This window comes from Emydura macquarii, unplaced genomic scaffold (assembly GCF_026122565.2).
Source record: "Emydura macquarii macquarii isolate MOO-44397 ecotype Brisbane River unplaced genomic scaffold, CSIRO-AGI_Emac_v2 contig_1045, whole genome shotgun sequence".
Lineage (NCBI taxonomy): Eukaryota > Metazoa > Chordata > Testudines > Chelidae > Emydura > Emydura macquarii.
In genome coordinates, this window is record NW_027131182.1 from 13,142,734 (window position 1) to 13,169,999 (window position 27,266).

The window sequence follows — 27,266 nt, forward strand, 5'->3', positions numbered from 1 at the left end:
AGAGACTTCAGCTCTCTTCTTCAGATGCATCTGAAATCTGAAGAAGAGATCTGAAGTCTCTCGAAAGCTTATGTCTGCAAATATTAAATTTGTTAGTCTTTAAAGTGCCACAGATCTCTTGTTGTTTTTAATCATGTAGGTTTCATTTATTTAATATTTAAAAAATCTGCCCACATAGGTTAAAATCTTTGTACATAATTGCTTTTATGAAATGCCTTATATCTAGAAGAATCCCAAAGAGCTTTACAGAATATATTTGTATGCACAAACACACATATATTAAGATACTCATCAGCATAGTATACGAAAAACCTATTCCCCTCACTGCATGCACGCGCACGCACGCGTGCGCGCACACACACACACACACACAATTACTTCACTGATTTCTCCACTACTGAAATGCCATGCCTCTGATGTTGAACATACCCAGGCCTTAGTAACATCAAGACCTCATCAGAAAATATACTTGAAACTTGCTTTCAAATAAAAAATGTGTAGAGGGACTTTCATTAAACATTTTCCCCTTTTTCAGCCAAGTCTCATAATTCTTATCTTAATTGTTGTAAGGGTCTTCTTACTGGCTGCCTGCTTCATATTCTGCTGCTCATGTAATTTCTCATCTCCATCATTCCTGTTACATCATTTGGTTTCGGCAAATGCATTGTTTATTTCTGAAATTGAAAATTATGAATTATAGTTATCTATAATTGTTAACTTTTGAGGCTCTTTAAAAATTGAGCTTTGTATTTGCAGAGCTTGTCTCATGTTTGTCCTCTCTCATAATTCAGGCACTGTGATTCATTTTTATTTCTTCCATCCTTATTGCTGGCCCTTTTAAAATGGTATGCCTTATTCACTTGACACATGTGCCCAAAATTCTCTTTTGTTACTGGATTTTTTCAATCTCCTTTAAAAATACATTTTTATTTTGTAGTTTTATTTTATTGTTGTAACATGCCTAATTTAGTGGAAAGGACATATTTGTTATGTTATTTGTTACCTTGATTCATAACATACTGAAATGTGTTAACACTTAAAGTTGCTGTATACATCAGTAAATAATATTGACTTTCGAAAGTAGTCTATTTAAAAACAATTCTACATATATATCATTTTTTAACATTTATTTTCCCTCTGACTTCAATGCAAACATCCTTCAGATGAAACTAAAATACTTGGAAGCAGATCTTTGGCTGATGTAAATTATTAGAGCTCCAATGACCTCAAAGGAGTTATGACAATTTACACCATCTGAGGATCTGTCCATTAGTCTTTACTTCATAGACATTCATCTTCTGGTGCTGCTTATTCCCCATGTGATGTTATAATTCTCTATTTGTAAACAGAGAATATAATTTCAGTTGGAAATAAGGAGCTGTGGCAAAACTCTAAAACCATACCACCTCAAGTTGTCAACTAGTTGGACTGCATAACCAAGGAAGTGTGGAGCAGTCGGACCTGTTACATGTCTGGAGACATGAAGGAAAAATTTGTATACTACAAGAAGTGGTGACATTGATTCATTAAGTATCTCTTCCTCTGAGTCAGTATTGGCCAAATCTCCCAGCTTTGAGTTAGAGTGCTATGTGCTCGAGAGGCTGCCTTTCTGATGAGATCTACAACTGAACACATGATTACTTTTGATTGGTGAAAGTCTATAGGAATTTTTGCAAACATATCATAAAGTCATAGAAATGTAGGGCTGGAAAGGACCTTGAGAAGTCATGAAATCCAGACACCTGTCCTTTGGCAGGACCAAGTAAACATAGACCATCCCTGACAGGTGTTTGTCCAACTTGTTTTTAAAAGCTTCCAATGATGGGATCCTCATGACATCTCTTGGAAGTCTATTCCAGAGCTAACTACTCTTATAGTTAGAAAGCTTTTCCTAATATCTAACCTAAATTTCCCTTACTGCAGATTAAACCCATTATATCTTGCCCTACTTTCAGTGGACATGGAGAACAATTGATCACCATCCCCTTTTATAATAACCTTAACATACTGAAAAACTGTTATCAGGTCCCCCCTCAGTCTTCTTCTTTCAGGATTAAACATTACCGGATTTTTTTAACCTTTCCTCATACATCAGGTTTTCCAAATGTTTTATCGTTTTTGTTGCTCTCCTCTGGATTTTTTCCAATTTGTCCACATCTTTCCTAAATTATGGTACCCAGAAGTGGACACAGTACTCCAACTGGGCCTCACCAGTGCTATGTAGAACAGGACAATTACCTCCTGTGTCTTACATACAACACTCCAGTTAATACACACCAGAATCATATTTGCCGCCTTTGCAGCTGCAGCACATTAGCAACTCATATTAATTTTCTAGTCCACTATAACCACAAAATCTTTTTCAGCAGTACTACTACCTAGATAGTTATTCCAATTTTATAGCTGTAAATTTGATTTTTTCCTTCCTCAGTGAAGTACTTTGCACTTGTCTTTGTTGAATTTCTTCATGTTGAATTCAGACCAAATTTCCAATTTGTCAAGATCATTTTGAATTTTAAACCTGTCCTCCAAAGTACTTGCAATCTCTCCCAGGTTGGTATCATCTTCAGATTTTACAAACATACTCTTCACTCCATTATTCAAGTCATTAATGGAAATATTGACTAATACCGGACCCAGGACTGACCCCTTTGGGACCCCACTAGATATGCCCTCCCAGTTTAACAGCAAACCATTGATAACTACTCTTTGAATACGGTCTTTCTACTGGTTGTGCATCCATCTTATAGTAATTTCATGTAGACCAGCGGTTCCCAAACTGTGGTACATATACCACCAGTGGTACGCAGGCCACCTCCCAATGGTATGTGTCCACTGACTAATTAAGAATGCAGTACGTGGCCCCAGCTCCACCAATATCTCTGTGCTGCTGGGGGGGCCGGCCATGGAGCCTCCAGTGGTGCTTGGCTCTGCAGGTGCAGAGTGCAGCAGCACCCAGGGCAGCCCAGCCAGTCTGTCCCCTTCACCCCCATACACACTCACAGTGGCTCACCAGGAGCTGCTCTGGTACCACTCCCAAGCAGCATGCTGGCCAGAAACCGAATTTGTTCCAAGCAGCGTGGCAGCCACCCCAAGATTTCACCAGATATACACCAACCAAGATATCCACCAATTTTCCTCTGTCAAGCAAGCACATCCTTCTCATTAAAGGCATACCAGAAATCTCAGATGGGGTAAGTTTATAATGCATTTATTAATATTTTGAAGACTACAGGTTTTTATATACATAGCTATGCTATTGATACAATGTGTTTAACAACACTTCGATTTTTAAGGCAGTTTTCATACATAGTGTGTTTATAAAAAATTGGTGGTGATACTACAGGTGGTGGCGTTTTATGTTGGTGGTGTGCAATGTGGCAGAGTTTGGGAACCGCTGGTCTAACCACAGTTCCCTAGTTTGCTTAGGAGTATGCCCTGTGGAACTGTGTCAAAAGTTTGTATGGAGAGAGTTACCTTGATGTCCTCAGGAAATTCCAGTTTAAGTAATATTTTGTGTACCAAACTCCTGTGTGGCACTGCAAATAATATGATTACCTCATTTCTTGTCCTAAACTGTTCTGTCGAGTTGATTTGCATTGCTAAAAAGTTGATCCATTCCATCCCATGGGGAGGTGTGTGTGTGTGTGTGTGTGTGTGTGTGTGTGTGTGTGTGTGTGTGTGTGTGTGTGTGTGTGTGTGTGTGTGTGTGTGTGTGTGTGTGTGTGTGTGTGTGTGTGTGTGTGTGTGTGTGTGAGATCTACCTTACACAGTTACTGAAAGTTGTAAAGTGTTTTTGGATCCATCTGGGTGTATCACAATATATATGATATTATCATCTTTGGCCAAATCCTTGGCTTAAGCAATGCCAGTAAAGAGCATTGTCGTCCCTTCCTGCTGTATAAGCCAACTTTCTATCAATAGTAAGGACAGACAGGCCACAATAATGCAAATAATAATAAAAGACCCACACCTGGTCATAAGGAATGAGGTGCAGAATCACTTAGATCCCAGTCTTTCACTGGGCCCATGGACCTTAGGTCGGCAATATCTTCCATACAGCTGACTTCCACAAGGGAAGAGGAGTTATAACTAAACAGAAAGGTTAACCTCTTTATAAGTGGATGAGATTCACTGGGAAAAGCACATCCTTTCATTTCCTGAAGGCCCTGTATTCTCTTTGGGTTGATGACTCCATTTTAGAGCTGTCAGATAGGAGTGTTGTATTATGGAGATGTGTCCTCTTTAAGGTCCTTCTGATTGGCTGTTAGAGAGGAGGAATCAGCTCTTCACTCCAGAATAATGGTCTTCGCTCTCTGGGTATATGAAGGAATTGGGTAGGGCATAATCATTATGCAGCAACCTCTGAAGGGGGAGTTCATCTCTTCATGATGCTCTTAGGTGTTTGGCTGTAGGGCACAGCTGGGTCCCTAGCTTTGACTGTATTTTTACCACAAAGGCTTAAGGAGCCAGGATTTGAACAGCTAAAACAAAAATCACATCTTTACATTAAAATTCTCAGTTGAAGGGAACAAGGGAAATGAAAAACAAAGAATATGATAGCAAATGTAGCAACAGCTCTTTAAAATAATCATTGATAATGGAAATGGATTTAAATTATAAAAAGAGTTAAATGTGTGTATGTAGCAATACATTTTTTTGTAATATTGACAATTAGAACTGAGCAGGAAGAATATAATCTCAGAAGACTATGAGTCTCAAAGCAGAGTTCTGAGGTACTCTAATATAAAATGGGTCAGACTTTCTATGTTCCTAATGAAGATGACGGGTAGGGTGCAAGAAGCCTCCTTCCCACCCTCTACCCCCTTGCATGCCCTGTGAAAGAATCAGCAACAATTGCATCACCTGTAATTACATGAATGCAAGTACTGTTCTTCGCCTTTCCTTCCATGACCTCCCATGTTTTACCAGAACCATGAAATTATCTGCTGAGAGTGGGTGGCAAGTTTAAGCAAAGATAGGGTTCTAGGGATGAGTGCTACACTTTTTCTCCCTCTCAAAAGCGGTAATAAAATTGTACTTCAGATGAATATTTTTGAAGAAGGTCAGATCAATTAGGGATACAGTAGGGCATTTCGCTCATTCAACAGCAGATGTTTATTTTGCATTTATTGGCTTATGAGCAGCTGCTGGATGCTTATGAGGAGGAAAGAAAGAAGACTGCTAACTCCTGAGAGTTCTGATTGTATTGCCTTTTTTCAATTTTGAAAACCAAACAATCTCTGTATGAAAAGAATGGAATTTAGTGAAGAGTCTACATCTACATTTTCTGTGACTACTTTGGTTGTAGAGGCATCATTTTCATGACATTGCAAGGGTGTTTTATCCTGATGGCACTCATCTCCTCTCCTCTCCTTTTGCAGATGGGGAACTGAGGCATAGGAAGTTAAATGACTTGCCCAAGGTTACACAGGAAGTCTGGCATGCTCTGCATCGAACTCAGGTGCCCCATGTCTCTGGCCAACACCCAAACACTGGGCCATCCTTCCTCTTTAGTGAGGAGTCCAGTTTGAAATATCTATGGCCCTGATTCTTCAGACACATGCTTAAGGATTTGCAGGATTGGACCTATATCAGGACATCTTATGACACAAATACCAAAAGTTGAAGATGTAGATTTTGAGATGGAGGTTGTCCAGTGGTCCTAGGAACTATTGAATGAGCTCACATTCATAGCTACTTATTAATTTAATTATCCATGGGCAGAACTACCTGAAAGATTATCCCTGTGCTAAATGTACAGCTACTGTTAAAGCTAAATAATAAATTATGTACAACTGGAATAAAGCTGTTTAAAAGTTTTAATATCCCACTATTGAAAACTAAAGCTAAATCAATAAGTAGAAATTGACAGCTAGTTAAAAATTCCAGCAAAATCTGTACCGAACAGCCATTCAGACTGCCAAAGATCAGTTGTTTCCAGAAGATCTTCTATGAAAGTGAAGCAGAAGTGTATCTTAAGACAAAAGGTTGTTGTTAAGCATAGTCTGTTGTGCAGGTTTCACTCTAATGTAAAAGGTACTATAGAAGTTTCAAATAATCCAGTCCATTTATTTCACAAGATATATCACTGGAAAACATATAGGTTATTACAGTGGATATCTTGCTTTTAGTATTCTTGGGTCCATGATTCCAAACAAATTCCCATCATTCAAGTTTTCTGAGCTGTTGGAGCATACATACAGGGTGTCTTGTGTACCCTTTTTAAGTTCCATAGGCTGCACCCTAAATTCCAAAGTGAGTTCCTTTCTGACATCTATCAATAGGGAAGCTTCTCAGGATTTGTCTTTAATTCAGTGGTGATAGTCTGGTTTGCAGTGATGCTGTCCAGCATTTTTTCCTGAATCTTTTTCCTTGGTCAGGCTTCTAATATTAAAGGACTACTCTGCAACCAATACTCACGTTGGATAGTACTTAGTCATATAAATAGTCTCATGAACTCAATTCAGTGGTGCCCTGTTGCACTGCTGATCCTTTTGGAGCTTAGTTCTCATGTTACTGCTCCACTTAGAGAATTGGTGATTTCTGTGCCATTATTGCATTGTCCTGATTTTGTTTCACCTGATTACCTGGTGTTTCAACAAGACATTACTTACTGGCTTTCATGGTCCTGATTATACAGTGAGATTAGGCATCAACACATTGAATCCTCAATACTTTGAGCGTCGAGCCATGAATCTCTTAAATACAGAACTTGTTTCTTTTTTGATTTCAGTTCTTTCATCATACTAAGTATTCATTTGCTCCCATCCCACAGTTCAACTGTTTAGATTTTAACATCAACACACTTGCTGCATTAATCTCTTTTTGTCTTGCTGACATCACTTGTAGGATGGGGAAAGGAAGACATTCCAGTGGCTTCAGAAAGTGCCAAGATTATAATTACTTTTAATTCTTCGTGGACAGGCACAATTATATTAACTGTCTAAGCAAAGCCATGACTAACTGCAGTGTGTGATTGTATGTTACCTGATGTCAAAGGTTCTAGAGAGCATTTAAAAGCCTTCCAGGCCCTATCGAAATGGAAGGGAGTTGAAGTCAGAGTTTCCCATAATAGCAACCAGGTGCCCCAGTGTTCTCTTCAACTTCCACTACTGTGTCAACAAAAATAACTAAGTACATTAGCTAAATGTCTCTGCTAAATGATAAGCAGCAAATTTATTACAGTTTTGACACTTAAATTGTCATCACTGTCAAAGTAGCATAGCATTGACCTGTATGTGATACTTCACGCTTTGCAGAGCCATTTGTCAGGCTCTCTGTTTGAGGACTCAAGAAAAACACATTATACCTGTTTAAATTTTATTCACGTGGGAAGAGTTAAGGCAATTAAAAGGGCTAGAAACTTAATTTTTTAATGAAAGCTTAGATTTTACTGCACAGTTCTGTGTCATGGGATGGATTGAATTCTATATCAGATTCTTCTGTTTTGGAGTACACACTGCACTGCCTTTGATGACTCAATATACCATCCTGTTAGTGCTTGACCCCACTTCTTATTCGTCAAGTGAGACATTGCCTTAAACCATCTTGTCAGCCCATGTCAAGAGGGGCCAGCTTTCTGTACTCGATGGTACTCAACCAAGACTTCCGGTAACCATACTTGAATAGTGCTGCACAATTATATGAGACAGTAGATCTTAAAAAAGTAACACCAGGGGATATCACATGACTTGATGTCTTCAAGACAAATTGCTTTGATGATAACATGGATCTTTGTACTGATAATGATACCTCAAAGCACTGTCTTGATGACAAGACAGAAGAACCAGAGAGAGCTTTGTCTGTGTTTAGTGCTAGGGCTTGTGCCCTGTTCCCTCAGAACCTTTGTCATGCAGCCAGTGTTAATCTTAGCACACTTACCAATGGCATTCCTTGTGATGGTGTACTCAGTGGTTCCTTGTGAATGCCTGTAATAGTAATGCCAACTCTTCCACTGGCACTACAGCCTGTGATGCCTGTTTGGGACTGAAGATACACCAATGAGGAAGAAGACCAGGAGGAATGCTATTAGGGCACTGAGGAAACTAGTGACTCTTCAGAGGTCAAATATATTTTCACAAGGAAAGTTTAATGTAATGGCTCTGCCCTGCAGGATTTCACTTTCCCAAGTTTTTGGAATGGATAGCTAGGTCACCAGTTTTCCTTTAAGACCTGAACAGTTTTACAGTACTACTCAGCATGAGTACTCAATAAGTAATCCCATTTTCTTCAGTGGAACTACTTGTGCAGAAGACCTCTATTCACTCTGAGTAAGAGAATAGAACTGGTTCCTCAGTCCCTCACTAGAAGACACCAGGGACTGAGACTGATCAATTCTTCGATCATATTCTACTTTGAATAGGATTGCACTAACCATTATAATAGGATATAAGATGCTATGGAGCAAACTCACCCCCAGAGCACTTCCTTGTGCCAGGACACAGCATTGCGGGATTCTTCTGCTCTGGCACCCAATGCTGTCCATCATGCTGGTGCTGTAGCAGTCTGCAGCTTCCATAGCCTGCCCATGTCATCTCTCAGTTCAATCCCCTTCTGAGGGCAACAGAAAAGTCCAATGAGAAAAAATCCAAAGTCCATTGGATTTATGATAGGCTTTGACCCTCATGTGGAATTCATCTGTCTTTGCCTTTTTCAGTCCCAAGGCTTGTACCTCCCCTTTTGCTGGAGGAGAGATAGGGGAACCCAGGCATGCCTTCTCCTCTGGGTTCCAGCGTAGGGACCCTGTATTAGACTGCTAAGAACTGCTCCTTCTAATCACTTTCTGTTGCTTCAGGCTGCTCCTACCTTTTCCCCATTTGTCCTTGTCTTTCACAGGGGCTGCAGACTCCCCTCTTGCTGCTCTGGAGTTCTGTCTCCTCATGTGGCTTTTTCCGAACCAGTTATTGAGGAGATTCCTTAAGGTCACTCCCAGTCTCTTTGGCAGCAACTGGTCATATTTCATAAAGTCTGTTTCAGTCTCGCTCTGTCCTTAAAACAGGAGTCCTCTGTAGCTCTCTGCCTGGAGCAGGAGTTGTGGTTCAGGCAGTCCCTCTATATCTCTTGTGAAGACAGGAGTCCCCCAGCTCTTTTCCTTGTAGCTGGGGTTGTAATTTAAGTCAGCTGTAAGGCTTTTGCCTGCTTTTACTTCAGTTGGTCCCTTTCCCCCAATTAGTCCTCAAGCTTGGAGGGTTGAAGCATGCCAGCCTTCACTGGTATCTCCTCTACTTTGAGGGAGAAGACAGCATATATGCTGGTCTCCTTCTGAAGCTTGTCCCTGTTGGCTGGGAGAGAGGTGAGCTTTGCCTCACTTGTTGATTCTAGACACTTTGTGATCAGTGTGGATACCAATGAGACACGGTACGCCCGATTTGCAGATCAATAAGGTTTAATGTGCAAGGATAACTTGTTGTTCCCATCACTGTTATCTATGTGCAGCTGCAAGCATACAGTATCTGTATTTTGTCTTATTACGTGCCATGGTGTGTAGAAACTGAGACATCTATAAGGTTATTCAGTCTCTGCCAACTGGCAGATGTCATGCTACAGGGGTCAGAATAGCTAAGCAAGCAACTGAAGCTATGCTAGGCCTGTAGGACAGTGGTCAAGCAACTCAAATTGTACTGCACCTCCAACATCACTCACTCTGCAAGGCTTCATGTCCCAGGCCCTGAAAGAAATATTAATGGGATTTTCTCCCAAACACTGTATGTTTCCAGAACCACTTCCTCACTTTCAATATCTCCTATTTCCTCCATCCTTGTATATATCAGACCTCCAAAAATCTTAAAGGAACATGCCACATAATGGGGTGGGCTGACCCCTAGTCCTTAATACCCTTAAGGGAACCGACTATCCCATCACACCTATTCTGGCCCAGTTTGTGGCAGCATCCTTATTTCATCCTAGCAGCTGTTAAGGCAGTAGACAGGAAATATATGCTTCCTCAGACACTTCTAGCTACATCTCCCAATGGCCTACTAAGGTTGGTATAGTCTGCTATTGCTAAGGCTGAAATGGGCTGGATTTGTAGGGCAGCATCATCTGAACATGATTTGGGACCCTAGTATACCCATGCAGAAAGACCACATGGTTGCTTTGCAAATCTCCTGCATGGAAAGAAATCAGAGGCTTGCTGCCATAGTGGATTTACCTCAGACCTTAGAGTTGCAGCCTTGCCACACCCATAACAGCAGTTGATTTTTTTCAGACAGCCATGGAGACAGCATTCTCTTCTACTGTATTAGTGTCAAATATATGAAAAGATAAAGTAGTGTCAAATTAAACAAGACTGACTTGCTAGCTGACATTTTTCATTGTGCCTTTATCATCAAGGTGGATGAAAGACCCAAGGGAACAAAGGGTGGATTTGTTTTCTTTGCTCTTTGTCAAGCCTACACATTCTCCCTGAAAAGATTCAGACTTTATATCTGATATGATGTCTTCAATTCAGGCTTTTGTGTTACTTCCAAATGAAAGCCTGATGAGCACTAAATTATACGTATCTAGAAACATCGAAATTAGAGACAGTTGCACTCACTAGACAGTTGCTGTGTTTGAGCCCTCTCCGAGAAGGTATTTACATTTCTTATGTTTTTCCTAGATGAGAGAATCAGCAAAGATGTGAGCCAATTTCTAAGATAAAACTATATTGTTGCTGTAGGCAGTTTGTATTGTGAGTTCTTGCCAGTGCACACATTACCAGTAACTGTTTCTTTGCACATATTTGCCATTACAACTATTAGATTTTGGCTTTAGAGAGGAATGAAATTATAGGACTGTTGGTTGAAGCAGGTATAATTTCTCTGACATCAATGGACTTGAACCTGTATATGCTATTAGTGAATTTGGCCCTTGATATATCTTATCAGTGTTATGGAAACTCTGTTGAAACATTTCCAAAGTTTCAATCCATGCCTCAGTAATTTTATTTTACTTTTTGAGATCTCTAATAGTCTCTTATGTTGTTTTTGAGAAATTTATCCATGACCAGTCCCATGCATGAATTCTTTCCCACTCTCCCTGTCTCATATTGTATTATATGTATATCTATCTAGCTTGTGATGATAAAAATATATTCTTAACAACTTGTGAATTTTTTCTGTATTTATATTTTTATTTTAGAGACATCCCCAGAGAGTGGGGAATGTATCAGAAATGTATTCGAATTAGAGAAAATTGCTTACTTTTAATTGCTATTCTCTAACAATACATGTTGTGATAGACCACCAGTCATCCACCTTCCTGTTGCATTTTGAGGTTTTTGTTACTATTTTTAATAAACACATTGTAGAAGTATTTCATTTCCCACTAAGGTGGAACTGGCAGTTGAGCTGCGAAAAGGCAGTACTGCAGGGATGGTGTAAGATAACCAAGTTTATGGGGTTCCCACTATGCCCACATGCAGGAGCCTGGCTCCATGATGGTGATCTGTTACAGCATACATCTTGAAATAATAGTCATTTCAGGCAAGTGATCACCTCATGAATACATATCAAGAGGAGAATAAAGCTCTAGAAAAGGACACTTTATTGGCTAGATTATGATTTTAGGCACAGCTATGAGTAATAGGTGATATATAAGTTTCACTACCCCAGGAGTAGTACTAGACGTTGTACCTCAGAGATATCTCCTTGAGTCACATTTTCTCTCTCCTTTGTTCCATGAGAGTAATGATTTGATACTACCCTATACCAGCAGCAAATTTTCTGCTGGCCAGTAAGGCGCATAGGTGGAGCCAAAACTCTAAATTACCCATCTGCTTTGGGATGGAAGTAAATGAGCATGTAGCACAAGATTATTCTTATGGGTCCAGACCTAACAGGTGTAAGAGGAGCATTTATTCCACCTCTTTCTTTTGCATGATTGTATTAGTTAAATTGGAGAAGATGGGGATTAGTACAAGAATCGAAGGGTGGATGAGGAACTAGTCAAAGGGGAAACTACAATGGGTCATGTTGAAAGGTGAAATGTGAGGCTGCAAGAAGATTACTATTGGAGTTTCTCAAGGATCAGTCTTGTAACCAATCTTATTTAACATTTTCGTTAATGACCTTGGCACAAAAAGTGGGAGTGTACTTATCAAACCTGTGGATGAAAAAATTGGGAGGTATTGCCAGTACGGAGGAGGACCAGAATATCATACAAGAAGATATTGATGACTGAAAACTGGAGTTATAGAAATGGGATGAAATTTAATGGTGCAAAGTGCAAGGTCATGCACTTACAGGCTAACAGCAAGATTTTTTTTGCTATAATCTGGGGGCATATCAATTGGAAGCAACAGAAGAGGAGAAAGACCCAGGTGTATTGGTCAGTCACAGGATGAGCTGCCAATGTGATGTGTCTGTGAAAAAGGATAATGTAACCATAGGATGCATTAGGTGAGTATTCGGTAGAGAGAGTGAATTGTTATTACCATTGTACAAGGCATTGGTGAGATCTCATCTGGAATAGTGTGTGCAATTCTGGTCTCCCATTTTAAGAAAGATTAATTCAAACTGGAACAGGTGCAAAGAAGGGCTACTGAGACAAACAGAAGAATGGAGAGCCTACTTACAAGAGGTGACTTAAGGTAGTGGTTCTCAACCAGGGGTACTTGTACCCCTGGGGGTACGCAGAGGTTTTCCAGGGGGTACATCAACTCATCTAAATATTTGCCTAGTTTTACAACAGGCTGCATAAAAAGCACCAGCGAAGTCAGTACTAACTAAAAATTCTTACAGACAAAATGTGAAAGTAAGCAATTTTTCAGTAATAGTGCACTGTGACACTTTTGTATCTTTTTATGTCTGATTTTTGTAAGCAAGTGAGGTGAAATGGGTATGCAAGCCAAATCAGACTCCTGAAAGGGGTACAGTAATCTGGAAAGGTTGAGAACCACTGACTTAAGGAGCTTAGCTTGTTTAGCCTAACAAAATGAAGGATGGGGGAGAACTGATTGCTCTTTATAAATACATCAGAGGATAAATACCTGGAAGGGAAAGAAATTATTTAAATTAGGGCAGAAGATGTTGGTGCAAGAACAAATAGATAAAAACTGACCATCAATAAGTTTAGCCTTGAAATTAGACAAATGTTTCTAACCATCAGAGGAGTAAAGGGCTGGAACAGCCTTTCAAGGAGAATAGTCAGGATAAAAAATCTAACCTGTTTCAAGATTTGAGCTTGATAAATTTATGAAGGGGATGGTATCATTAGATTGCCTTCAATGGCATATGGCCCATCTGTGACTGCTGCTAGCAAATATCTTCAACAGCCAGAGATGGGACACTGGATTTGGAAGGCTCTGAGTTACCCAGAGAATTCTTCCCCAGGCTGGTGGGTCTCAGAGTCTAACTCATTGTCATATTTGGAGTCAAGAGGAATTTTCCTTCAGATCAGATTGGCAAAGACCTTGGGGTTTTCTTGGTTTTTTGTTGTTGTTGTTGTTTTGTTGTTTGTTTGTTTTGGGGGTGGGGGGAGAGTGGCCTTTCTGTGTCGGCTGAGGCATATGTCATTTGTTGATTTGAACTAGAGAAAATGATTGGTGCTCTTTACCTTTAAATCAAATTAAGTCTTTAAATCAAAATTTGAGCACAACAGTAACTCATCCAGAGGTTATGGGCCTACTGTAGGAGTGGGTAGATGAGGTTCTATGGCCTGCGATGTGCAAGAGTCAGTTTATGTGATCGTAACAGTCTCTTCTAGCCTTAAAGTTTGTGAACCTACAAGTTCATATCACAACAAAATCCCAAATAATGATTTTTTTTAATTATAGCCATAAAAGCATTGAAGCAATTTAAAGGCAAGAATATCCCTCCTAGCAAGAGTGAATTCAGTGATGCAGGAAAAGAGAAACAATGTTTTGAACATCAAGCAAAGGGGAATCGCCAGTTTCTGAAAACATGGCTAACAAAATACCCCTGGCTAAAGTATGACAGTAAAAGAGGAGTAATGTTCTGTGCCCTGTGTCGCAAGCATAATGTGAACTTGGGGGAAAACATACAAAATTTTTGTTCTGGGACTGACATCTTTAGGCTTGAATTTATAAATATACACCAGAGCAGTGAAGCTCATGCCTGGGCTAGTTGCATGGAAGCTGCCAGCAATGCTACTGGAGACCAAGCTTCTAGTGAGCAGATGTTAAAGAGCATGAGCAAAATAACTTTAGGAAGAATGGAAAATATTTTTAGAACATGCCATGCTATTGCCAAAACTGGACGTCCCTTCACAGATCTTGACTGGATGTGCAATCTGGATGACATGAAAGGTGTGGACATTGGTTCTATGTTTAGAAATGACAAGTCAGCAAGAACATTTATACATTATATTGCTGAAGTAGAAAGAAGGACCTTGAAAGAGAAACTCGAAAAATGTAAGTTCTTCTCCCTCATTAGTGATGGCATCTCAGACAATGCAATCAAAGAAGCTGCAGTTGTATATGTACGCTTTGCCTATGAAGGAAAAGTCCACTGCCAGATTGTTGGGGTTCAATCAGTTGACAAGTCTGATGCTTCGACTGTAAAAAATGCCATTGTGAAAACTTTGCAAATAAATCTTCAGCTCAATCTGTCAAGTCAAGACTGGTCAAGAAAACTAGTTGGATTTGGGAGTGATGGTACAGATGTCATGGTAGGAGAAAACAATGGGGTAGCTAAGCTGCTGAAGGAAATTCAGCCTTGTGTGCAGTCTGTGCATTGTTTTGCTCATCGACTTGAACAGGCTTATAAGGGAGCACTGAAAAGCATTCAGCTATACACCACTCTAAGTGGTCTCTTGCAAAATATATATTACTTTTATCATAACTCACCTCTAAATAAAAGCAGTCTCAAATCCACATATGAAACCCTTAAGCTACGCCCAGCAATTCCCTCTCGAATTGGAGGCACCCGATGGCTTCCTCGCCTACAGACAGCTCTCCAAATCCTCCTCAAGGGTTACCCTGCAATTCTCCTACATATGAGTAAGGTGAGTGCTTTAAAAATTATATGTAAATTGATCCTCCCAAGAACTCATAGCAACAAACTCATAGCTATTTGTTTATCACTGTTTTCATTGAGATGTATTATTTTTCTTGTTGAGTTCTAGATGCAAGGAGACCCACGTGCCTCAAATCATCAAAAAATCAAAGGCTTTCTAAAGCTCCTTCTGAAAATGGAGGTTGTCAAGTTCTCTCACTTCTTGCTGGATATCATTAATGTCCTCAACATTCTATCCCGTGTTACTCAGGATCGTAACTCTTCCATTGCAGATATATTTGCAACCATGCAATCAACGCTGGAAACACTCCACATGTATAAAACAAGGTCGGTGTGTTTAACCATTACACCAGATATTTTACCTTAAAATATAAGAAAAGGTTAATATTTGTTTTGTATTCTACATTTTTCAGATCGGGTCCAAAGGAGCGGCTAGTTGAGGCAGTTACACACTTTCATGGTCACCAGCTTGTAGGAAATGGAAATATCTTACCATTACGAACCAAACTTTTAAGCAATCTAGTGAAGAGGCTACATGATTGTTTTTGTGATGCCAGCCAAGATGTTTTGAAAGCTACCACCATTGGAAGTTTTAAACTCTGGCCAGACAAGATCAAACAAGGTACAGAAAACTATGCACTATTTATCTGAATAAATCCAAATTGTTTGTTTTTCTTTGTTATGCAGATGTTTTCTTTCACCTTTGCTACAGAATTTGGTGAAAGGGAGGTATCCATCCTAACTAAGCATTATGAAGCAGTACTGGAAGGTGCCAATGTAAAAGTTGATGTGGTTGACACTGAATGGAGCATGCTGAAATTAGAGCTATATGACAGGTAATAAAGATACTGAAATTGTGCAAGTTCATTGAACTAAAAATACTTGAAGTCAATGTGCTTAAAGATTATGGAAAATCTACAGAACCTTTCTTTTTTTGTTTATTTTTTGCTATGCTTTTTAGATTTCAGAACATTCGGAGCTTGACCTGGGATTCAGTGAACTCCGATTACTCGCACAAGTATCCTAACATCCTGATGCTGGTAGATTTGATCCTAACACTGCCTGCAAGTTCAGCTGAGGCAGAGCGTGGCTTCAGTCAAATGAAGCTTACCATGATGCAACTGCACACTAAAGGAATATCTGAAAGTGTGACGGATCTCATGATAATTCAGTTGAATTCCCCAGACATCAAAAAGTTTGACCCACAGAAGGCTATTCATTTGTGGAATAGTGCTTGGCAGAGAAATAGAAGACTACAGACTGGCTATATGATAACTAATGGAAGATCAGATTGCTCCTCAGACTCTGATTTTGATAGTCATTATGGGTGTGATTAAGAGTTGTGCAAAATACCCAGTTTTCATTTTTTTATCATGCATGTAAATTTTTGTAACATTCCTTGAAAATTTAACCAAAGCAAAAATTGCAATAATTTCACAAAATTTTAGTATTGCAAAGATGGCAGCCATTGTATATCCACTACTAAATCTCCAACATCTACCTATATACACTTGATATAAAACCAAAACCAGGACCAGAGATAATGCAAAAATATGCTACTCTAGAGTGCTTCATGTCATTAGTGGTTCCTGACTCCTCTCCTCTGTGTAACAGTGTGATGTCTTGTAGTTTCTTTCTGGTCATTTATCATTCATGATTGAATTATAGTACACTACATCCAACAGGGTTGCCTGTAATTTCAACCTCAAACTTGTTTTAAACAAGTGTCGTGCAATAGTTGTTTGAGAAAGCTTATTGATAAAGCCCATACTTTTTTTTTAGCAATCAAATGAGGAATACTAACTGACATTACTGTCAAATGATGCTTTTCCCCTGTATCCTGTGAATCTGGGCCACACCCCATCCAAAAATATTCTTTCAGGTTTTTTTTAGAACTGCTATAGAATCATAAAAAATGTAGTGCTGGAAGGTACCTCGAGAGGTCATCAATTCCAATCCACTGCACTGAGGCAGGATCGAGTAATCGTAGGTCATCGCTGACAGATATTTGTCTAACCTGTTCTTAAAAATTTCCAGTGATGGGGATTCTAGAACCTTCCTGAAAGCCTATTCCAGATCTTAACTACCCTTATAGTTAGAAGGTTTTTCCTAATAACTAACCTAAATCTCCCTTCCTGCAGTTTAAGCCCATTACTTCTTGTCTTACTTCCACTGGTCATGGAGAACAATGGATCACAGTCCTGTTTATAACAGCCCTTAGGTTATTCGAAGAGTGTAATCCGGTCCCCCTCAGTTTTCTTTTGTCATGACTAAACACACCCAGTTTTTTAACCTTTCCTCATAGGTCAGATTTTCTAAACCTTTTGTCATTTTTGTTGCTCTTCTCTGGGTACTCTCCAGTTTGTCCACACTTTTCCTAACTGGATTGATAATTATTTTTTCTGCTCTGTTTTGGCTGACAACTAATGGGATCTGATGTAGGTTTAATGTTTCTCAAACTTATCCTGCAAAAGACTTTTCTAGAGAGGCAAATTAGAGACATTTATACATATATAATTATTGATTGCCTCTGTCAGATGGAGACTCAGGATTGTTCAGAAAAGTCACAGAATTCATTCTTTAGAACTTTCTACTAAAAGTTCACTTCCAGCCAAGGAGAAAGACAACCAGTATCAGAAACAGCTTCCAGGAAATTGAGTTTCTACTCTCAAATAATGCCATCCAAATTGTATCACAAGAAAAATGGAATGAGACTATTCATGATATTCCTGTTCATCAAAACTTTCCAGACCTAGCCATGTCTTAAGAAAGTGAAACAACTTTGTGGTCAAAGAGAATTTCAAGATGTCACTCACTTCTAAATCGAGGAGATCAGCTGTATACTCTGGATATAAGACACCTCAAATGCACAAAACTGCATAAGGTATCTCAGATGTACATGTGTCGTATATACACAAAATACTTCTAGATCTGAGCAATTGTCAGATTCAATAATATAATAAATATAATATTGTAATATAGTTATACAGACTTTGAATCTATGCTTACTGTAATAGATGATAGGCTGATCAAACGTAGCTCATTAGTAGGGATCAGAACAAGAAGTCAGCAAAATGAACCAGAGGATGGTAAAGAACTTTTATAAGAGACACCTTTTATAAGACATGACTTTTCAAAGACAATCACAATGTTCAATTGACTGAGCATTACTAATCCTATTATTAAGTGACAAAAGATGACATGGTGATGTGTTGTGCCATGTGCATTATTTGGTATGTAGTGTTGCCAGTTCTCACAATTTTATCATGAGTTTCATGATATTTGGTGTGTTTCTTAAAGCACCAGCTCCTGGAGCTGTTAGATTCTCAGTGTTAATTTTATTTATTTTAAAGGAAATTTCTAGCCCTCATAGTTGTTGAGGAAAGCTGAAAAATCTCACTCCTAAAGGCTCAAACACCAGAAAACAAACAAAAAAATGAACCTGAAGTTTATAATTTTTTAAATCTCCTTATTTCTAAGCCAATCTCATGATTTTTTGTGGCCTGAATCATGATTTTTGAATGCCGTGGATTGCTGCAAAACAGTAAAGAAATGGTGCTGTCTCAACATAAAACATATTCAGAAATATTTCATTACGGTTATCAGATGATTCTGTGCAAATATCTCAAAATTAAATGAATAAAGATAATTAAATCCTTTTTGTTTTTTAAAATATTATCTTACTCAGAAGTAGTTTTGTCCTTCACTGGGTAAAAAAGGAAATAAATTTAAATTGGAAAAAGCTATCTAAAAAAAGTAAACTATTTTTTAAAATCTTTTTTTAATCTTTTTTTGAATACTCCCCTTTTCTACTCTAGACATCAGCCTCTCCTTATCTCCCTGCTCCCTATTTCCTAATGACACAGTTTGGGGGGAAAGGGAAGGAAAGGAAATAGACTATGCTATATGTGGAGGTACTGAAAGACTCACTCTGGTTTGGAGAGTCAGTTCTGAAACCATCAGAAGAGACAGGGCTTTGCTTTAGCCTACATGAACAATATGATTGCATAGGGCCCTGCTTATTTGGGGACGCCAGGCATCCACATCTCACAAGGTAGTCATAGTGCTATTAATAATGATTAGTGTTCTATATCTCTGATTCTCTTTCCAATACCTCTTGACTCAATTTCTTGAAATTCCTTTTCCTTCAATCACATTCTAGTACTGTCCATAAAGGGGTATTACAAAACTCCATGTAGCTTCGTAAAAGATGAAGCTAGGGAAGTTGGGAAGTTGTTGCAGATAGGCAAGAGGCAATTGAGTTTTAGGGAACATGGAACCGAGTGTAGTCCAGCACATCTTACTTCACACGAGATCTTATGAGGAGGAGATTAGGGGAGATGAACAAACTAAGCCATGATGTGATGTAAGGGAAAAAGGATGGCAGATGTCCAGAGCAGGAACGACCAAAGTCATAAATCAAGGTTAGGACAAAGTTGCTAATGGGTTATTTAAAATGACTTAAAACAGCCTAAATCATGGTCATGCTGGAAAAGGAGAAAAGATCAACAAACCTGAAATAAGAATTATGATATTCAAAATTTTTCATGATAAAGCACTGGGAAGTTCTAGCTTTTAATTGATTAAAATATATTAAAATATACTATATTATCTCAGTCTGATCTACCTACTGCTTTTCTAAGGGACTGTTGCTTCCCTCCCACCTGCACTCACTCATGAACCAGTAAAAGTAAATCTGGGGTAGAGTACCTGATTATCAGATTTATTAAGAACATGCTGAATATGAAGCTTCCCATTAAGGAGTACTTCATGCCACAGATAATAGTGTGGGTCTTACCAAGCTGATGAAGCTTCCTTTTGACCATGTGACTCTTGTAGCCTTGAGTTTTTCCATCAAAGTTATATTTCTGGGGAGTAATAAGTTCAAATTAGAGATAATAAGTAAAATCAGCGAACCTGGGATTCCAAGTGCTTTAGCAAATGGTTCATCAAATGATAATTTTTATAAGGTGTTCTTTCTGATAATATGTACCCAAATTTCTTCCAGAGGTGATATCAGAACACCTTTATCTGTCTATTATCCTACAAATATTTCTTTTCTGTTTCTCAGTCTACTGGAATCACTTTTATTGTTGAAATTCATGCTGGGTCATTGGGGGTTTCCTCCCTTACCTTGGCCTCTGCCAACAGACTTTATATTTCCCACAGTCCACAATCTATTTCTATCTTCCCAGCACGCACTCACGCATGCATGCACACAACACACACACACGACTTCCTACTGGCCCCAGGCTACCTCTGTTGCATTCGAATTTACCTACTGTATTGCTGACCTGTTTTCAAGATTGAAGCCCACCAGACAAGTTATCAGACCTTCTGATTCCCGTGATCAGGTGGATACTGAAAACTGTCAGGACAGCTGGGCAGTAAGCTGTGGTTGGAATTGATGCAGGAGCAGGCATAGGCTGGAGTAGGAGCAGGCACAGGCTTTGGCTGGAGAAGGAGTAGTCTGTCAGAACTACCAGGGAGCTGGGAGTATCCCCAACAAGGGGGGAAAAATATGTCTACCAGGCATCCTCAGACCTGGTTTATCAGGGTGTGACTGATGGAAGGCATCCTAAATAGGGCAGGTGTGTGTACATTGTCAGCCAGCTCCCACAAATGATTAGCCGCATCATAATCCTCCCAATCGATGTACATAAGCTTCCTCAGAGAACTTTGGAGTCCAAGATCTGCTTCATGTCCCTGGACCATGATGGATGCTGGTGGCGGCTCAACTCATCTGGAAAAGGAGTTCTTGATACCCTTTCTCAGCAACGAGACATGAAATACTGGATGCATTTTCATAATCTTGGGCAGTTGGAGTTTGAAAACAATAGGTACTGATCTGCTGGATGACCCAAAATGGGCCAAGGTATCAGTCATCCAACTTTTGTGAAGGTCAGGTCTGCCTGGAGAGCTATACTTTATCTCCAGCTATGATGTGTGGGGTTCCGTGCCAATGGAGAATGGCATAGCATTTGGAATCCCTTTTGGTTGATTCTAGGTGGGCTTTCAATTCCTCCTGGAATCAATGCAGGTGTTCCACTAGGTTGGAGGTGATAGGTACTTGGGAGACTTATAGCATAGATGGTGGAACTGGGAATGGAAACCATAGCTGGTGTAAAAAGGACTCTGGTGGGTTGATCTGTGGTCAGAAATTTTGTATGCAAATTTGGCAAAAGGGAAGAATGAAACCCAGTCATTCTGTTGGTAATTGATAAAGCAGTGGAGGTACTGGTCAAGAATTTGGTTTAGTTGTTCCATCTATCCATCAGTCTGGGGGTGATAAGCTGAGGAGACCAGTAGATCCATATCTAGGATCTTCAACAACTCTCGCCAGAAATGTGAAATGAACTGCAATCCTTGACCAGATGTAATGTTAGACAGTAGACCATGGACTTTGAAGACATGGTAGAAAAGCAGTCGTTCTGTTACTTCTGCAGTGGGAATTTCAAGGCGTGGTATTAAATTGACATTTTTTTAAAGTAGGTTGACAATGGCTAGCGCAGTTTTGTGGCCCTGGGAATTTGGAAGTTCAATGATAAAATAAGTCCTTGGAGGTGGACGCCAAGGGTTGAGACAGTTTGCAATGGAATCAAAGTGCCCAGGGGTTTGACGATAGGAGTATCACAATTCAATAAACAAATGCAGTTTTGATCACCAGAAATTTCAAGAGACCAGCCTCAACATTTTCCAATGACTGAATGGCCAGCCAGGCACGAATCGTGACATAGCTGAAGTATTGCTAGATGTGGTTGACCATCGGAGATATAAATCTGGTCTTTAAACAAGAGAATCTTGTTCTTGACCAAGAATTTTGAGTCAGGAGCTAGGTCCATTTCAGTCAACATAAATTTAGCTGCAAATGGATCAAGGGGTAGGAGGGACTTCACGAGAACGGCAAGGGTATTGTTCACCACCACATTGGCAAAATGGCACAGTTTCAAGATTATGGCAGGTTTTGGAGTCCCACCTCCTTTGTCCTGATACTTACTCTTACAAGACAACCATTCCAGGCATCCGGCAGATAAGTCACAATGAGGTCAAACCTGGAAAAAAAGAAAAGGGACCAATGGATCTGGCATTGATTGAGAGCTTTTGCAGTTCTCAGGTACTCTAGGTTCTTGTGACCTGTTTATGTCTGGACTGGGAAACATGCACCTTCCAGGTGATGGCACCATTCTTCAAAAGCAGCCTTGATGGCCAGCAGTTCTTTGTCACAGATTTCATAGTTTTGCTCCATATGCATCAATTTTTTGGAATAAAATGCGTAATATTGAAGCGTACACTGGGGTCCATGCCGCTGTGACCATATTACTCTAATCACATAATTGGAGACATCTGCTTTGACAACAAACAGTTTTGCTGGATCCAATTCTACTAGGGTGGGTGCTGATGTAAACACTTCCTTGAATTGATCATTGGGCTTCTTGTGTCCAAGAAAATACAGCATTTTTCCAGAGCAGCCAAGTAATCTGTATCACCACCTTTGAAAACCTCTGGATGAATCGTCAGTAAAAATTGGCAAACCCCAGGAAACACTGGATGTCACAGACATCTCTTGGGGCTGCCCAGTTTATGATTATGGATACTTCTCAAGATCATCCCTGTCTTTTTTAGGGAAATGACATAGCCTACGAAGTTCACAAAAAAGCAGACTTCTCAGATTTCCTGTAAAGGCCATTTGCTTGGAGGCACTCAAGTACCAGACATGTTGGTTGTGAAGGGCTTGATTTTCTGAAATGAGAACGTCATTGTCATGAATCCACTGGGTCTAGTATATACTGAGCCTGTAACCAGTCCCTTGGAAGTGACCCCTGTAGAGGACCAGGCCCTAAGTACCCACATGGTTCCACAGGGGCAGGACCATGGCCTCAGGACTCTGAAACTGAGCCTTCAGTCACCAGCAAATTGTGTTTCTCTCTGTGGTTCCCTATAGTGAATCTAGCCAAGGCATACTCCTGCAGGAGGTTTGTATTGTCCCCCTTCAGGGTTCAATGCTCTTAGTGAGTATTTACAGCAACAGCAGGTAGCCTTTTCAAAAGAAGGTAATAATTTTTAGTCTCCTGTTTATACAAAAACTGAAAAATCTTTGGGTTAGGACAGAGAGACAAAAGTTAAGCCATAGTCCGTCCTGACCAAGCCAAAGCAGATGTCAGCCAAGCTGTGATGGTTTCTATGTGTCCCTGTCTCTCCATTTTCCAGTCTCAGGTGAAAGCAGCCAGTCTCTTCCAGAAGCCAACCCTTTATCCCCTGCTGCTCAACTGTAAATCCTTTGTTCTCCAGGCAGAGCCATGCTGAGTTCACAACTGCACTTTTCTATTGGCAGGGCCTTTGACTTTGAATAGACTCTAAAGAGAAACTTGTCTGAGGATGGAGCTGGGAAACCTTCCCTCCTACTCCCAGCAAAAGCACATGGGCAGAAATGGGACAGAGATGGTTGTAAAAGGTGGCTCCTTTTCTAAGTAGGAGACCATCTCATTGCCATGTGTAAGCAGGCCAGTCATTGGTGCTTCCATTGTATCGCTGGATCCTCTGTTGATCTGGATGGTTTCAACCAGGTCCTTAATGACCCATTCATTTCACCCAGACAACAAAGTGACTCACACACCTCATATCTCCTGCTCTGTTCCAGAAGTAGTGTTAACCCTTTTGCCCCTTGAGTGGTAATGCAAAGTACAGAGGGCAACTGAACATATATAGGACTCATAGAAATATTACCAAAAAAATCCCAGTTCATCACAGTCATCCAGGTAGATCACCATGAACTGGTCTAGAACATCTCTGAAAATATCATTGATAAAAGTTTGGAAATGTGGCTGGGGCACTGGAGAGACTGAAAGGCATAGGTGCTCAAAATGGCCATAAACAGGTGCAAAACTCAGTTTTCATTTCTCATCCTCCCAAATGCAGACTAGATTGTAAGCACCATAAAGACCAAGCTTGGTAAATAACTTGTTAGAACCTACCCTTTCCAACAACCTATTGATCAAAAGCAAGGGGTACTTGTTCTTGATAGTGATTTTGTTCAACACATGACAGTCTACACAAAGATATGAGGACGCACCCTTCTTTTTAACAAACAGAATCATGGCTCCAGCTGGAGATGTGGATGGACAAATTAAATTCTTTGCAAGATTCTTATCATCATACTCTTGTAAGGCCTTGAGTTCTGGTTCCAATGGGAAATAAATATGTCCAAATGGAATTCTGGCCCCTAGCTGGAGGTTGATGGGGCAGCCATAGGTTCTGTGTCAGTTGTCAGGAAATACTCAAATCGTGTTTCTTGCATTTTCCAAGAGATGTTTGGAACATCCTCTGAGAGCCAAGGAATGCTGACCAATGTCAGGAAGTGTGCTGAGTTGATTAAATTAAACTGCAGAGTTTCCTCATGGTGTTTGGATTTTAACCTGGAGTGGTGCAGTTTCATGAGTGACCAGAGTTGAGAACAGCATGCTACCATCAGTCAACACCACTAGGTCTGGGGTGAGGTTCTTCCTCACTGCAAATTGGTTAGCTTTGGTGAACTCCACATCCATAAAATTACTAGATGCATCAGAATCCACAAGATCGAGCTGGGTGCAGTTAACCTAAGTTGTATTTGGTCTGCAGAGACGGAGCAAGACCTGCAGGTGTGGAGGGTGACAGTGTGCGGCTGCCAAGATACATGCTAGAGTGACAAGGTGGGTGAGGTAATATTTTTTTATTACACCAACTTCCATTGGTAAGAGAGACCAGCTTTTGAACTTATACCGAGTTCTTTTTCAGGTAAGCTCGAACGTTGGTCTATCTCACCAAAAGCATTTGGTACAATAAAAGATATTACCTCACCCACCTTATCTCTCTCTAATATTCTGGGATTAACACAGCTATGACAACAAGTTACATGATGGCAGAAGAGGGGGCCTGTGTGGCGGACTTTATTCCATTATTATGTACAGCTGCAAACCCTCTAACAGGGCTGGATGCAGTCATCTTCCAGGTTTTAAATCCAGTCTGGATTTAAAGGGGGACTTAGTTTTGAAGTGGCGTAGCATAGCCAGCAGTACTGGAGCTGCTGGGATTTGTGAGTAGACAAAGGTATTCACGAGTTGCAGCTGGGCAAGGGCTGTTAAAGCATAAGAAGTCCAGGCTGTAGCTAAGAGAAAAGTAAAGAAATGGCTATGTTTCTGATAGTGTTTGGTGAAGACATCACTTAGAGGTCATATGAAAACCAAGTCTTCCAGAAGCACGGCAGTAATACTATCCAAACAAAGATCAGTTTTACCTTTCCAAACTTAAATCATGTGAGGCTCACTCCATACTTTAAACTTTATTGGATTAACAATGTTTGCACAATAAATCCTAATTTAGCATGTCTGTGTCTCAAAGTCCAATTTTAAACTGAGGGGCTCAACTCATCTGTCTTATTTTTACAATCTAAATTTTTGCATATAATCTGAATTTTCTATTTATTCAAACAAAAGTACCTACTTGTTTATTAAAGACAACGAGATATATAGTAGTTTTTTCTTTGAATTTCCTTAAAAAAACCTTTCTGGGTTAGATGTCCTACAATTTCCAAAAGCTGGGCTGCATAAAGAATTTTTATTTTGAAATAAGGTTAAATTATTTAACTACAGCTTTTTCCGCAAATGTATTGTGATCTCCTCTAAAGTTCCACACTCTCATATTTACTTGCTTTCAAAGTGAGCATCTGATGTTTTATAATTAACCTAAACTGGAGAATGTAGGTCTTATGAATCAAAAATAAAGTGTTCATAGTAATGGTGATATTCATATACAAGATTATGTTGATGTGTGGTAGGTGACATTTTTGATGGCCTCATTACTTATTAATTGTCACTGTAGTCTAGTCAGAGATAGATTAGTGAGCATAGTACAGGTGAAGAGGTCAAACACGCAAAATGAATGCAATTTATAATATGGTTCTCAAATTTATCAGGTAGCTATTAAAGGGTTATCAGGACCATACATGTGGTGTAATTCACAACATGTGTATATTTTATATATAAAAATATAGGCGATGGAACTGCAGAGGATATCACTGCCTTTTGTGAACTACATTGACAGTACAAGTAATTTTTCTATAATCATAGAAAGTAACTACTAGAAATATAGCTTCTTTAATACCAATATTCCTATTCAGAAATTACACATCTGGTTTTTTTTGCTATCCATGTATATATTTTTATTTTTTCACTAGGCTTAATATCAAATAAAATATTTATTGATATTCTTCTCGACTTGATTACTTTGAACCTTGGAACAAACAACCTTCCTGATGTATGGATGCGCCTCACAGTTTCAGATGTAAGTTTCAATTGCTGTTTTCATTTCTGTAGATCTCATCACTTGAACATTTTGCCAGCTTGGCTGGTGAATATACAGTTCAGGATTATTCATAGTAAATGTGGCCTTATCCTTCCCATAAGGAAGCCAAGAAAGTAATTATTAAACAGTGTTCCCAGTTATTACTCCCATCAAGTCCTTTCTATAAGAGTAAGTTTGTGGGTGCAGCAATGACAAGGTTTAAATCTGTATTGTACCACTATATTTATTCATTCTTTTCTCACATATAATAATATGAGCATCTCAGACATTAATTCATTTATTCTCAAAACATCATTGGGGATAGGAATTATCTCCATTTTCAGAGTGGGGACTGATACACAAAGACATTAAGTAATTTGCCCAAGATTGAAGTGGAAGTCAGTGGCTGAGCTGCCAATAGAATCTACATTTCCTAAACCAATCCAGTGCTTAACCAGAAGACCATCCTTGCTCTTTATTTATTTGTAAATCCAAAATATGGGAATAAGCAGTCAGATATTGGACATGCATAGTATTAAATATGTTTCTCCAAGATTCTTGAATTTACTGAAGTCATAAATCATAATCTAATCTTTCTAAATGGTTTAACATTAAATTCCCCAAATGATTATGTTTTATTAATAGCACATGCATCTAAGATATGGGATAAAGAGTATTACCAGATTTAACACATTTGGATTCTTCTAGGAAAAGGCTTACTCTCTCAGGATGAAATTCACTTACAGTGGAAGAGGGTTCACATTAAGACTTTAATTGGGACTTAAGTGGTGCAGAGAACTTTGCATGGGCTCTCTGCACATGGGTGTATTTCACTCAGTACCTGATCAACCCTAAAAGGTTCTGAGTAACAGGAGCTCCCATTAACTTAAACTGGATTTGCAGATCATAGAATCATACAGGACTAGAGTTGAAAGGGACTTCAGGAGGTCATCTAGTCCAACCCCCTGCTCAAAGCAGGACTGACCTCAA

The 27,266-nt window shown here is 39.5% G+C and overlaps 1 protein-coding gene across 2 annotated transcripts in view; it reads left to right on the plus strand.

Annotated features, from left to right (window-relative positions):
- The window catches only part of LOC137151201 (sperm flagellar protein 2-like), a 73,637-nt gene that overhangs the window by 23,269 nt on the left and 23,102 nt on the right, over nt 1-27,266 (plus strand). The window contains exons 8-13 of one of the 2 annotated variants that reach the window (XR_010919205.1): nt 13,760-14,949; nt 15,070-15,287; nt 15,374-15,582; nt 15,673-15,796; nt 15,922-17,844; nt 26,170-26,266. Coding sequence is in view for 1 of the 2 variants with exons in the window: in XM_067545514.1 (XP_067401615.1) it covers nt 13,760-14,949; nt 15,070-15,287; nt 15,374-15,582; nt 15,673-15,796; nt 15,922-16,106; nt 26,170-26,276 (2,033 nt within the window). In the remaining variant the exon portion in view is untranslated. Of the gene's footprint in view, nt 1-13,759; nt 14,950-15,069; nt 15,288-15,373; nt 15,583-15,672; nt 15,797-15,921; nt 17,845-26,169; nt 26,277-27,266 lie in introns of those variants that run through there. The other variant, XM_067545514.1, reaches the window with a different exon arrangement.